This window comes from Pygoscelis adeliae, unplaced genomic scaffold (genome assembly GCF_000699105.1).
Source record: "Pygoscelis adeliae isolate BGI_AS28 unplaced genomic scaffold, ASM69910v1 Scaffold77, whole genome shotgun sequence".
Classification (NCBI taxonomy): domain Eukaryota; kingdom Metazoa; phylum Chordata; class Aves; order Sphenisciformes; family Spheniscidae; genus Pygoscelis; species Pygoscelis adeliae.
Window position 1 is genome coordinate 2,915,380 of NW_008825216.1, and position 14,880 is coordinate 2,930,259.

Below are 14,880 nucleotides of genomic sequence, written 5' to 3' on the forward strand. Positions count from 1 at the left end.
GTGTTTAAAAAGAGAAAGACATTTTGCTGAAAGCGAGGTAATGGAAGAATTTTTATATGACGACTTCTTATTTAGAAAAATTTCAAAGTGATATTTTTAGTACCTCAGTCTTCAGTATGTTATGTACATCCACGCTACTAAAAATGGGGATTATGTAAAATACAGTCTACAGGGTCTGGCTTGTTCTTTTTTTAATTCAAGAAATACAATTAAATTTCACCAAATTGTGTAAGTTAAGAAACAAAATCAGCATTTCATATTTTTCATTTTTATATTATTAATGGTTCATAGATTGTAGATCACACAAAACCAGTGATCACACAACTACTTTGCTTTACATAAAAAACATTATCTGTAAGTATTCGTTGGAAAAAATCAAAATATGGTACATGAAAACATTAATGTACATCTTTGGACATAATTAAGTTCTGTTGGTTTTTAGGTAGATGACGAAGTCTAACTTGTAATAGCTGATAAACTTGGAAGATCAGTACTTTTCTTTTAAAAGGCAAATTACAAGTTGCTGTTACCTGTTAATTTGAAGACAGTTATCAGTATTTTGAAGCTGGTTCATGTCTTAAAGGTGATTTGCATATTAAAGTATCTAGACATTTGTAGCAAATTTCAAATAGTTGAAATTTCAGCATGTGGATTATTCCTTCTTATTATGTAAGACTATCTGGACTGATGGGCAGATTTATGTAAACATGTTAGCTTATTGGAAAGCTACTGAAGATGCGGGGTTTTTTGCTCTACATAAACATGCTTTATTATTGTAGTCAGCTGAGCTTGTTGCCTGCTTACTGCATTCTTGTGAAGGTTCAGATACCTTCTAGCATCCTAGGTCAGGATTAAACACATGTAAAGAAGAGGGCCTAATTAGATACCTAAATCTGGATTCAGATACTAATGCCATAAATTTAAAGATTGTGTTGTTCATTCAATGAGCTCTTTCTTATTAACGATCAGCACTCCTGAAAATTAGGTTGCTTTTGTTCCATAAATACTATTTTAATGCGGTTTCAGTAGTATTACTTTCTAGTAAGCAGGTTGAAAATTTTAGTCTATATATATTGGTTTGCGACCAGTTTGGCTGAACGAGAGTAATTTCAGATGATTTTGTCAGATTCAAAGAAACTTTACATTCAAGCGACTCCTACTTTTTATTTTATCGTCATTCTTATTGTCATAGCTTTTGATGTCTTGCCAGAAGTCACTGATATGCAATTCATTGTCTGCAGCCCTCAATGAAACGTGTGTTGTGCATTTCTAATAATTACCTCATGATTGCATAGCTACTCAGCAGGGAAAATTGCATCCAGTTTCTTTTGTAATTAAACCAGTGCCACATGATTGTCTTGTTCTGATGTTGCTTTAGCTTCATCTCTGACTTCACAAGTGTGTGGGATCTTTTATGATGTCCACCACACTCAGAAGTGATCATGCATTTACTTTAAGATTGAAAAAGCCAGGTTTATTGTCTGTATGTCCAGTTCTGTCTGACACAGAATACTTTTGAGATTCTTGTTGGTGTTTCATGTTTAAAAAAATCATACACGATTCAGGAGTGTAGTTCAGAGGACCATGTTTACTTTGGAAGGCTTTATGCCTTCTTTCAAAGAACAAGAATAAGTGCCTATACAAAAAACTCTGTGTACCAGGAGCCTTTGAATCTGGAATGGTTATCATTTAAACAGATGACAGCAGTCTTAGGAAAAGAAGATACTGCATGTCCATGAAGTCCTTCTGTTGATGCTTTAGCATTCTCCCTTAACAGAGAAAGTTCGTTCTTTCTCTCCTTCTCTTCTTGTTTTGATGCTAATAGAGCATCAGTTAGCACCTTCTCAATTATCAATATAGCAACCTCTTTAAAATTGTTTTAGAATCTTTCTCTCCCATACCAAATTATGAATTACTAACAAAAAGACAATTAACTTGTCATGTTTGCTGCTACTGAGTTATCTTGCAGTTTCATTTCATAGGGGACCTTTGTTTATTTATAGGTAGATGATTGGGTATTTAGTCTGATGATAGGACAGGCAAAAAATTCATCCTGTAGAGATGGACTATCCCAGGTCAGCAGAATACCCGATACTTAATTCTCTGTGTTTGAATGGTCCAAAGGCAGGACTTTTGGGAAGAATTGTCTATGTGTGTTGGATGAAAGTTAATTGTTTGGAGGTAGGGAGAAGGTGTTGGAAAAAAAACCCAAACCAAAACACATTACTTTTTAAAATTAAAGTAGTGACGTCTCTGTTGTACTTCTGTATTTCTTTTGTAATGAGAAAGTCTCTCTATTGACAAAAATTACTTTAACCAGATTATACAAAGTTTGGAGAATAACTTTTATGCCAGGCTTTTTTATGTGTGTATGTATATGTATTTTTTCATTTCAACAGACATTAGATCAGCTTCCACTCACAAATCCTGAACACTTTGGGACTCCTGTTATAGGAAAGAAAACAAACAGAGGAAGGAGATCCAATCATATGTAAGTTTAACATCTTTATCTGTGCTGTCTGTATTCAATTCTGAAGCTTTCAGTGCGTGTGAAGTTTTATTAGTTGTATGTTCAGGCGTCTCTTACTCAAAAAGCAGGAAGCTATATGAAAAGTGTTGTTTAGCACTCAGACTGAAAGTCAGTTTATTGTTGCATGCAAGAATTACAACAAGGCTTCATGTAATCAGTGCTTAAAATAGTACTGGGTATAGGCAAAAAGTTTTTTCTTGGTTTTGTTATTTAAGTAAAAAAAGAAAGTGGCATACCAAGTGGAAATGTGCTGTTAAGCTATATTCAGCAGCCTCTCTGTAGTAGAATATTAGTATTATAAATGTGTTGGACTCAAACTAAAATCATTACAATGCAGTCTTTTTCCAGCTGATACGAAGTCTTTGTAGAAGGTATTAGATCCCACATGTAGACCTTTGGTTTCTCATTACAAGGTCTCTGGAGGGCTTTTGGGAATAGGTGAACAGTATTATGGTATGCAGCAAAGCTTATTGACAGAAAAATAAAGTTCAAGAGTAGTGACTTGATTTCCTAGGAGCCAAAATTCTTGGTAGTTGTGATCTTGAAAAAACAGAGTTAAATACTCCACTGACTGTTTTTCTTTGTTGTTTGTGGGTGGAGGTTTTTTGATGGTTTTTTTGTTTGGTTTTTAGTTTTTGTTTTTGTTTAAAAAGTTTTGAGGTGGTGGTGGCTGGGGTGGGAAGGGAGTTTTCATGCTTGGATTACCCTTTCATGCTCTGTCTTTCTGAGAGCTTGAAATAAATATTGCCCTGCATATGTAGAGGTACTATAAATTTACTCTATTGATTTACTAATTTATGATGTATTGAAGGAAAAAGATGGAAGAAGCTGGCATATACCACAGAGAATGTGATTGCAGCATCCTTGGTGTCCGTGACTGGGTTGTTGACTTCTCTGTTTCCCTAACTGTACAGGACATTATTATGGCAGAAACAACACTTACCTTTCTCCTACGGTTAATACTGACAGAACTGAGTAAAAAGGCAAATTTGCACAGATATGGGTATAACTGAGCTGGGTTGTAGTCTCTCTAAAATAGTCCTGGCTTTCTTTCTAGTCCTTGACTTCTTTCCCTTCCCACAAGAGATTCTCAAATCCCAGAGAGCAGCCTTGAAAGACTTTCATACTGTATTTTAAAAGAAGTCACTGCTTTAAAGCATTGGGTTGTTTTCCCCCAACATCCTTTTTTATCAGCACTGCAAATGATGACATAAAATTAGGGTGGGGAAAATGAAACATGTCACCTTAGACTGTAAATCAGTTGTCTTCTGTTACACAAATGCTAACTGTGAGTCTTTGTTAATATTGAACTTTGTATTCGTAAGTATTTATGTGAAAAATGGAAGATAGCTTTTAAAATTCTGCTTGTGCTCATTGAACACGCTGTGTATTTTCTAAGAATTAACCTTCAAAGTGACTAGTAAAAAAAAAAAAAGAGCCAGGAGTGCTGGGTTTTTTTGTTTGTGGTTTTTTTTTTTTTTAATCAGTTGCAGGTAATTTTAGTTGGAGTAGTTTTGTACCTTTAGACTCCCCATATGGTTAAAACCAGGTGCAACTTTGTACTAGAGCAGTCAAAACAATGAGCTAGAACCTTTTTTAATCAAAATGTATTTGCACCTTTCTTTGCCCATCAACTTACATTCCAACACTTCATTCAATGTGAAATTGAAACAGTCATTGAAATGCTTCACTGCACATCTTTAAAGAACTGTTTCAGGATAAACAGACTTCTTTTTCCATAGCTGATGTTTCTTCAGAGATTTGTCCTCTCTCAAAATAGCTTTTTATTCTGTGTGGCTGTTAAAGTAAAAGCACAGAGATTAAGAGGGAGAACAAAACAGTTTAACTTAATGTTGGTCCAAAACTACAGCTGCAACAGTATTTTTGAACTGTGCTTCACTAGGGCAGAATTCTTGTTTTGAATGTCCTGACTGCATTTCTATGCCTCCATGTGGATGCATGGTGGTGGTTTGTTTGATTTTTGCATGTATTACATGTAGATGTGCAGTTCTGAGTTTGTAATGTTTGAGTTGTCATTATAATATCGTTATAAATACTTCTATTTATTTTTATCCTAAAACACTCAACAGGCAAGCGAAGTCACTATTATTTATGCCTCTTTGACAATTAGCTTTGGATGTCCTGTAATTGTAATAGGCAAGTTTTGAATAGCTGAGTTTTAAGTCTTTTTCTGTTGTTTAGTCCTGAAGAAGAATCTTCATCCTCTTCCAGCGATGAAGATGAAGATGATAGGAAACAAAGTGACGAGTTACTAGGAAAAGTTGTGTGTGTGGACTGCTTCAGTGTGGATAAAAAGAAAGCTCTGTGGTTTCCAGCCTTGGTAAGAGTTTCATCTTTATTTTAATTTTATAAAGTTTCATTCATTTTCTAGGCACCAAAGAAAGGTGGGGTTTTTCATTTTTGATGGCTTAATCTATATTTTTATAGAACTTAATGTTTCTTCAAATTGGACCATATCATAATAGTCAAAGGAAATATTATATATGTAAATTTTTTTGTTTACAAAAAGTGATTGCTTACATGGCTTTAGTTTTTCCAAACAGCCAGAGCTTGTTGACCTAATTCCAGCTCAACAGTGTGTTTCGTACTACTGAACTAAAATTTCAGGGCTTTTTTTCTAGGCTGTTGCTTGTCATTTTTCTGAACTACCAAGTTTTATCAAGGAAGAAAATATTAAGAAGTGCAAAGAGAGGGGAAGTTCAGTGATTACATAGATACTTTTTTTTCTAGGTTCAATGTAAACACATTTGATAATAAAGTCAAATGTTTTTTCTTTGTTGCTATGGTAGGTAGTAGAGAATTGCCAATAAATTTCCTTTAAAATAACATTGTAGTCTTTTAGTACAAATATTTTCTATCTTCCTTTATTCTGGTTTAAAGACACTTTTTTACAAATGACCTTCTAATAAAATACCACTGTTAGTCTAAGGATTGCATATAGACTGATGTATTTGGAAAGTAATATATTTCCATATGTGGTACCTTCTAGTACCATGCTTTTTAATTTTTCTTTTATTATTAATTGTAAATATTTGAATAATTTCTCCTTAGCAATGAAAGCTTAAAATGTTTATCTAATTTCAGGAAGACTTGTGCTCTGCTTTTGAAAAGATGCCGTACAGTAACATTTAACTCTTCTTAGTGTGTGCAATAGCTCTCAGTTGCAACTTTCTGCTTGTCACCTCCTGTGCCTTGTAATGCAGTCCAGAGGCTTTCCAGCAGGACTTCTTTTGGAAAAGTTGGTGGGAGAGAATGAGTCATTGAAGTCTCTTTCACAAGAAGGGAGAGGGCAGAATATGCAGCAAGGAGATATACCATGTTAATGACGGATAGCTTTAAGAGAGGTTTTCAGTAACAGACAAGAAAATTGAGCTGTTTCTTTACTGAAAGCTGTCATCAAGATTGATGCAGTATCACCTACCTCACAGTTGTACTCGCAGAAGCGGTCAGTTAGAGTGGCTTGAGCTGTTTTGTGTCACACTGTTGGCTTAGCCTTTCTGGTCATGCACATGACAGTTTCCATGGCAGCCTCTCTGGTAGGTATTAGGCTTGTATGTGACTAATGTAGTGCTACTCTGGGTAGCTGTGGGTCAGACCTTAAAGATTAACTGAATTGTTGCTTATTCTCCCAAGGTATACTAAAGATACGCACTGTTATTTCTTTGGCTTTCATTTGGAGATTGGAATAGCTCATTCTTCATTGAAAGCTTCCTGCAATGAATGAGAAGCAGTAGGGGGATAAAGTTTGAGGGTGGAGCATGTTAACTCTGAAATAGCTTATCCTAGATTAACTGTTATTTCAGTAATCAGGTTTATAGCTCTGCAGATAAACATCATATTGCATGTAACTTGAAAGGTTGTGCTAAAGAACAGATTTATGCCCCAAATAGCTTTTTTTTTTTTAAAAAAAATCCACTCCCCTGTAGCTATGCCTCTCCATTCTTTTACCTTGTAAGCAGGTTACCTCTACTATATCAACGAAGTACTTTTATCTTATTACTGATAAATTTTGCTTTAGCTTTGTATTATGCTAATTATAATTATGTGAATAATGAAATGAAAATTCAGGTTTAATATGCTGAAGAAAATGTATTCCAGAATTACTTTGTTATTAATGATACTGTGTACAGACACACTTTGTGTGTAAGCAGAGGACATTGTGCAAGTTTATTATGTGAAAAGAAGTTCAGGGATTAGTCTAAACCTTTACAGCAAATAACAGTTAAGATTAGTAGTGGAAATTGATTACTTTGGCTATCAGTCCTATAACCAGATATAGCCTGTCACTTATAAATGTAAAACTGTAGAGGTCTAAATTTGGTAAAAACTCTTCTGAGGACTCAGTGATTGACTACACTGTTTTAATCCTGCATGCGTGGGTTTTTTGGGGGATTTTGTTGCTTTTTGGGGGCGGCGGGGGGGCGTTGAGAGCAATGGCTAATTGTAATTGTAAAAAGGCCTGGCAGTTGCTCCTTATGTCAGAGTGTGATTTAGTAAGCCTTAGAGCATTGCTTAGTTTTAATGTGTACTTAAAGGCTTTTGGAAGGTGCAGTGAGGAAATCTGCTTGCAGCATTTTCAGGAAATTGACTTTACATAGGATCATCTCTCTGATCCTCCTGTGATTCCAGTAGAATTTGTTTTGCAAGGAAATCGAGAAAACTTGACTCGGGCAAAACTGAGGTGATGTTGCTTGATGTAAAGGCACTGGATGAGGTTGTGGTAAGCTGTTTTCCAACCTGTGAATGGATTTCTGACTGCTAAGATCTTGATGCTTCTAGAAAACCAATAGCTAAAGCCAGAAGGGCCTTTTTCCATCTTTAGAGAGCTAGGAGATTGCACCTGTCTGTTTCAAATGGGGAATGATAATCATCGTCTTTTACCTTGATATTAAAACACTGCTGCAAACTATATCTCCAGCTGCATTTCAATTAGTAAGTTGTAGTTTTGTAAAGTAATTTCTTTGGAGACTGTAGAATGCACTGAATTTGGAGACTTGGGGTGTTAAGTTTTATTTTTCTTGAGAAGCATATTTAGCCTATGCTCTGTGATATGCAACTGTTTCCAAATCAGATGGAGCTTTTGACTTTACCTTCTAAAATGCTGTATGGCTGGTGACCTGTGTAAGGAGGGAAAAAAGCTTTTCTCATGCAGTATCTTTGTGTGTTTGGTGGAAAAAGTAGGACTGAAAGCAGTTGGTGTAAGAGAGAAGAGGTATTTACCAGGGCTAAATTAGGGCTGCAGTCGTTTGCTGCTCCTTGGGGTTTCGTAGCAGCCAGAACGTCCTTAACTTTCAAGGAACTACACACGTTTTGAGAGAAGAGAGATGAGTGATGGAGAGCATTGCTTTTCTGTTCTGTAACTCTGGAAATGAAATCTATATATATTTTATTAAATTCCTGAAGCTTTTTAATTAGCAACCTGTATACTGGTTTAACGGAACTTAAATAGCTTTTAAAATTGCAACAAATAATTAACATGTTGTCTCAGTGCTAGACTTGATTAGTCTACTTCTTGAATTAAAGAACCTATCATAATACTTGTACTTGAGGCACTCTTCTCTCCTAGGTAGGTAACTTATGAATCTTCCATTATAAGATTGCATTTCATAAATCCTGTATGCCTTTGTTTTTGAAACCGTGGGTGATTACATCCTTGCAATTTCTGGAAGTTTTTCAGAAGAGGTCTCTAACTCAGGTGGCAGCACTTGGTGGAAGTTCTGTCCTTTTAGGATGAGGAATAGAATAAGCTGTAGTGGCATGACAGGTACTTAACTTTTGTCAGAATGCTGTTCTTAGTTACATCTCTGACCACAGCCGTCACTTCCCTCCAGGAAGCGAGCACGAATTCATGCATTCAGTATTTTCAGAGGTCATCACGCCTGTGTTTTGAGGGATCTCAGTTTCGCTAAAGAGAAATGAGCCCAAAAGGTTTTTGAGAAGCATTGGTATATACTATTACTCTCTTGTTTCTCCTTTTTCTCTCTAAACTTCGCATTTGTAATATCTTTGCAGGTGGTTTGTCCAGATTGTAGTGATGATATTGCAGTGAAAAAAGACAATATTCTCGTTCGCTCTTTCAAGGATGGCAAATTGTGAGTAGGAATGTAGAGGCTGATAACTGAATAAAATCTATACCAGTCAAATGAAATGTAGTATGAGATGTGTTGGGTAAAATATTAATAACATCAGTAAGCTCAGTAAGTTTCTGCCAAGATTTTTCTAATGTTTAGAAAACTGTTAATGGCCTATATTTTGATGAAATTAGTCTTGAACTTTGTTGTTATTAATAATGGGATGCGTAAGTCTATCTGTCTTAGTTTTAACCTCATTGTTACAATGGCTGCAAACAAAGCAGTATTTCGTGACTTCGAGAATGGCCTGAGACTCTTTCCGGCTCTGGATGGAATAGAGCACTGCTTTTCAGAGACGTGGCCATAAGCTTATCCAGCTACAGAGGGGGTGGGTGCATGCACGCATGTACGCCACATGCACACACAGAAATACTCTTTCTTTTTTTGAGGTAGTAAGGCATATGTTTATCTCGGTCTAGACTACAACTGCATATTCTCATGTTCTTTGAGTAGTACTACAGCTCTTTTCAAAGTAGGAAAGAAAATAGAGAAACCTAGAAAACCAGACTGTGTGGTATTTGCAATAGAATAAGGAACTTTTTGTTCTTAAACTCGTGTTGGTCAGGGAGGGGCATTGATGGATGACAATAGAATTCTTTTTTCTACATTTTAGTTCCAGCTATTCTGCTTGGTTCAATTTAACAGAATGCTTTTGCAGAAAGGGTATTGAAATATTTAACAGTTTCATTGTGGTTTAATTCCTTACTAAGTCTAGGCTATTGCTTTACCATTTGATAGTTATTAAGGCATCAATGCACGTCACTGGAGAAACACACATAAGCATGTGCTCACACAAGCACATACCCTCCACCCCCCAAAGCTGCAGTTCAGATTTGCTTCCTTGGATATAGCCACAGTAGAAATTAAAAAGTGCTTTGTTCTTTCAATTTGGAAGTGTTTCATTTTATACTGACAGTTTATACTAATACTCATTTATGTTTTAAGCAAGGTAGAGTTTTGTTGTTTGTGGGTGAGTAGTTACTTGCTAAATTAACATGAGATTTTCATTCAGGAATATATGTTTGGGAGATTCCAGAAGCTACCTGTCAGTGGAAGAATGCTTTCTTTAATATGCAGTGAATGCATATGGATGGTCTAACTAAATTTATGTAGAAGTTTTGTTTTTAATCCACTAACTGGCTAATACTGTACCAGACTAATACTATAGAATTACTTCTTCTGTATGTTTAGTAAGCGTGTTATAGTCTTGGTGATATCTCTATATTATACTGTGAATTTAGCTTTAAAATATTAATTTTTTTTTTTTTTTACACTTTCTAAATTACCTAGTGTTTCTGTGCCAAGAAAAGATGTTCGGGAGATTAATGAAACTTCACCAAAGCCTGATGCTTTGTTAAAACAAGGTAAAAATAACTTTCTATGAGAAAACACATGTGTATGTATTTACTTTGTTACGTAAACTGAACCAAATTTATGGTAGATTTTTTTGTGTCTTAAAAATGCTAAAATGCAGGGTCTTTTCCTATAGCATAATATATTGAAGGAGAATACTTCTGAAAATCTAGAGGAACTTAAACACTCCTGACCGCCCCCCAAAAAAAACCCTCAAAAAAACCCCAAACAAAACCCCTCCACTCTACCGTATTTGTTTTAAATGTAGACATGCCAAACAAAGGATATAATCATACAGCTCACACTGGCTTTATAGGTTATTTAGTATTTGGCCTTTTATGTTAGACCTTCATAGTGTTATTCTCACCATAGGACCCCTAATAGTTAATAAGTAAGTTGCTTTTATGCACTCTCAAGAAACGGGAATTGCGCATTCATTTGAAAGTTTTAAGTTTGTGTGATCAAACTTAGAATTCGCTTGTGCTTATTTTTTCCTCCTTCTCCTCTCTGTTCAATATACGTAAACCACAGTGTAAACCTGTTGGAATAGGGGTTCTCGCAATTAAGTTTTCATATATGCCCTAATACATAAGATCCTTATTTGTGTCTATAGACACTAACATGGTAATAATCCTAATAATAGCTCTGAACAGTTTGATGTGCAGAGAATGCTAGGCCAGTTTGGCTGGGTAAGACAAACAAGGATGGACAACATGGGGTTGTTGTTGAGGTTCGTTGAATTTGGGGGTGGAATTGTTAATTAGCAGTCTTTCTCCTTCTCCCCTTCTACCCCCGTTTTTTTATTAAAACATTTGGTCAAACTGATACTTCCTGCAGTGCTAACAAATACTGGTCCTTTTACAGCTTTTGACCAAGCCCTTGAATTCCGTAAAAACAGAACTGTTCCTAGTAACTGGAAAACAGAATTGAAAGAAGACAGCTCCAGCAGTGAAGCTGAAGAAGAGGAAGAGGATGAAAAAGAAAAAGAGGATAACAGCAGTGAGGAAGAGGCAAGTGAAGTTAGTAAAGGGCATAGATACACAGCTGATAAAAATTAGCAAGACTGTAATATTTAAGTAGGTCTTTTTAACATTCGAGAACATTTAACATATTAACATAGGCAACATTGTTAACATAGGCAACATTATTGCCTCTCAGCTTTCAAAACCTTTATTCAACAAAGATCAGTTAATGTGAAAATATCAACTTGAAAACCTAACAAATATCTTTGAATCATTAAGCAAAAAACATGTAGTCAAAAGGCTGAGTCATTAGGGACTAATTAAAAAATAGAAATTAAAAGTCAAAGGAAGATCCTGTTCTAGAATCTTTCCCATGCTGATCTTAAGGCAGTGGCAGAAGGGGTTGCAGTACCTACCAGGGACTGAGCAGGTGAAGAAGGGTAGATATTGGTGTCTGCTGTCACATGCTTATTGTTTTTTCTAAAAGAAAAAATGTTCCCTTTACTTGTGTGTATTTCTAGATGGAACTTACCTGCTAGCTGTTAAAGGTCTGGCTGTCTTCTAACTGGGAAGATCTGTATAGCTAAAAAAAAATACTTAAGTTGTTTTTGATAAAGGATATATGGTGCTTAAATTATTTTTGATAACTTTAAACCAAAGATCTCTTTCTGTTTTTTTTGAAACATCAGCAATTATGTCTTGCAACTGTATGTAAATCCAGACTGGCCTTTTCTTTGCACATGCTGTTTCAGTATTGGAAGGCAAACAAGTTTTTTTTCAGTGATACAGAACTTCGGCTTTCTTAGGGTGATATTAATTCCTGGGCTGTAATGTTAGTCATGGCCCAGATGGGTTTCCAGTTTGTAGTTCACTCTCCCTCCAAATAAAGAGTTGTTTGCCCTTCTATAATAATGCAGTGTATTGTAGCGTGCAGAAGGGTGTAGTTTCCCTCCGTAGTTTGTCTTGCATCTGATTTATTGTATATTATGACAGTGTTGGTTTATTTTTCCCTTTGTGTCCATGGAGTGAGTTCCGTGCGTGGTAAAATCATGCTATTGTAAATAGCTGCTCACATAAATGATGATAAACTTTTCTCCTGGTTATAGAGCTGTTGCCCCAGTACGTACCTGTGACTCACCACACATTCCAAGCCACAGGGAAGTTTGCTACCTTTTACACAGGAGCTCCATCTAAGGAGGCAGCTCTAAGCTGTTACTGACCTGTGTTCTTGACATATTTGAAAAATAAACCAAACTAGGTTGGCATGGCGCTGCTGTTGTCTCTTTCTCCCTTGTGTCTCTGTCACCCTGTCCTCCTTCCCCTTCTACCCTACCCTTTCCTGCCCCCAAATTGCTGTGCTAGGCCTACAGCTTTAGGTCGTCTTGTAAAGCAGATATTGCAAGTAGTTTGCACTGTTCTTTCCCTGCTTCTAGCTGTAGAAAATGGAGTTTACCGGTTTTGGAGTGGTGAAAAGTAAGAGATTTTGAAACCTTTAGGTAATTACCAAGAAGTCTGAGTTCTTGTACCTCTGTCATACCCTGGTCTACTGAAGAATTGCTTCACTCAGAGCTATCTCTCTGGCTACCCTGATGTAAAGAAGCAAAAGAGCTTTCAATCAAGGCATTAGCCCATGCACTCCTCTTCCACCTTTCTTCTCTCTTTCATCCTGGAAGTATGGAGACCCAACTCATGCTTGGTTTTCTAATTATCTGTTCTTTCCTCCCAGCCTCCTGTCCAGAAAAAAATGAAGACAAAAGGAAAGAAGAAAATTAGTGGAAAGAACTTTATTTCACAGCTGGCTGTGAAGCTGGTAGAGGGACTTCTGAAACTTTTACTTCCTCTGTATTTTCTGGTGGTGCTCAAAATCTGTATCTGCCCATTATCACTTTTTCTCTCACTAGGGTTTGAGAGCTGTTCTCCAGTTTGTTATGCAACTGCTGCTAATGCAGTAGAATGAAATTCCATCAATAGTGAATTGTAAAGGGGAAACTGAACTGGTTTGGGTCTTAAATGGTTGTTACGGTCTTCCTCTCAATACATCCTCCCTGGAGAGTGTGGCTCTGGCATACCAGAAGATGGTGTTCCATGTTTTGTTCATTCATTTCTTTATTTTAAGATTTGTTGGGAGACTGCAAAGGTGTGAAGTAAAAACTTTGCCACCTCTCCAAGCTCATAAGTTCATTCTGCCTCTTCTTTAGGCTTACAGGAGATTATTCAGCTCTGATCAAAAGTTATAAAGCCCAGTTTGCAAGGGGCTATGTTCTGCTTAGTATTCTGAGAAGCAAGGAGTACTTCCTTTCGCTCAGCACAATTCCTGAACTTTCATAGCAGGTTCATATCCAGCCATGGGCATGATGAATGTGGATAGGTTTGTACCTATGCAGGTTGATACACAATCCTTGTATAGTGATCATACTGTCACTACTTTTAGGTGAATAATTCACAGTCTTTATTTACAGTGTTTGTAAATATTTGACCTTGTACCCTTTGTACACCTTCTCTCTAGCTCCTCTTAGTTGCATGTGATGTTGTATGAGCTAGTCTTTCCATGTGCTAGACATGATCTCATCTCAGGCAAATATTTTGGGATTTACTGTGACATCTCTTGTGATAATTTCTTTTCCAGTAAATAGGAGCTACATTTCCTTTTCTCTTGGCCTTTTCAACCCCCCCCCCCCCCTTTTTTTCTTCTTCTCTCTCCTCAGTGGTCAGCAGCATGTGTGCCTTCTCTCCACCTGCCTTTGAGCAGTTTCTGCAGGCTCCTCCCTCTCTTTTTTATTACTAGTTTGTGCCTGTAACCTCCTGGCTATCAAGCAGCATCTCTTCTCAAACAGGACCTGTGGGCCTGCTCTTGGGACTTTGTTATCCACCTGCAGATTGTCTAGTGCTTTCCAGGACATGAAAAATTGTCACTGGTGGCCCTCAGGCCATCCATGTGGTCCTAGTACCTATGAACCAGGACAAAAAAAAAAAAAAGCTCTTACATATGTCACTGCAGGCTTCATATGTCACTGCAGGCTTCATATGTCACTGCAGGCTTCATATATAGATGCTCCTATTCTATATGTATATTCACACACACTCCTATAGATACATAGATGCTCCTATATATATCATATCTATATAGATGCTCTTATCATATATATATATTCACACACACTCCTATAGATATATAGATGCTCCTATATAAACATATATCTATCTATATAGATGCTCTTATCCTATATATATATTCACACACACTCCTATAGATATATAGATGCTCCTATATAAACATATATCTATATAAATATATAGATGCTCCTGTCCTATATAGATAGGAGTTGACATGCAAATCCTCTCTACTTCTCTTCTAAGAAGAGAAATTGAGTGTCGTCTTTTTTTTTTTTTTTCAAATGGAAGAGACTGGAAAACGGCCTTCCTTTACTTTACTAAATCTGACAGTAGGTAAAAGAGTTGACAAAGACCCTTTCTTCTAGTGCTGGGCTGTAATACTGTGTGAATTTTATGTGTTGCAAAGAGCATGTTGCTGCCTTTCTGGATTTCATTATCGTACATATAGGCCACTTTCTTTAACCTTTGACAGAGACTGCAGAGTCACCTGCTAGCACTATGGTTGTCTAACTTACAAATAAGCAAAGATGACAAGAGTGTGACATGTCTGCTTCAAAGCATTATCTAGGAAACCTTTTCAGTCTAGCTTCTTGATTATTTAAGAGATATTGACTAAATGTTCGGAGATTATTAACAGATATTACTATCATAGTATAATATGTACTGACTTTGTAGAGATTCTGAGAAAGTGAAAATGCTTTTCAGAGGCATGCAGGGTGTTAAGCTTTCCCCCTTAGCACACTTTCTAGGAAAGTTGGTTTGGTCTCTA

At 36.5% G+C, this 14,880-nt stretch overlaps 1 protein-coding gene across 1 annotated transcript in view; it reads left to right on the plus strand.

The window, feature by feature from the left end:
• Positions 1 to 14,880, plus strand: part of ARID4B (AT rich interactive domain 4B (RBP1-like)) — a 92,833-nt gene that overhangs the window by 40,194 nt on the left and 37,759 nt on the right. Inside the window, exons 5-10 of the mRNA XM_009329222.1 lie at positions 2 to 37; positions 2,400 to 2,491; positions 4,733 to 4,871; positions 8,564 to 8,643; positions 9,973 to 10,046; positions 10,900 to 11,045. Coding sequence (XP_009327497.1) covers positions 2 to 37; positions 2,400 to 2,491; positions 4,733 to 4,871; positions 8,564 to 8,643; positions 9,973 to 10,046; positions 10,900 to 11,045 — 567 coding nt within the window. The remainder of the gene's footprint in view (position 1; positions 38 to 2,399; positions 2,492 to 4,732; positions 4,872 to 8,563; positions 8,644 to 9,972; positions 10,047 to 10,899; positions 11,046 to 14,880) is intronic.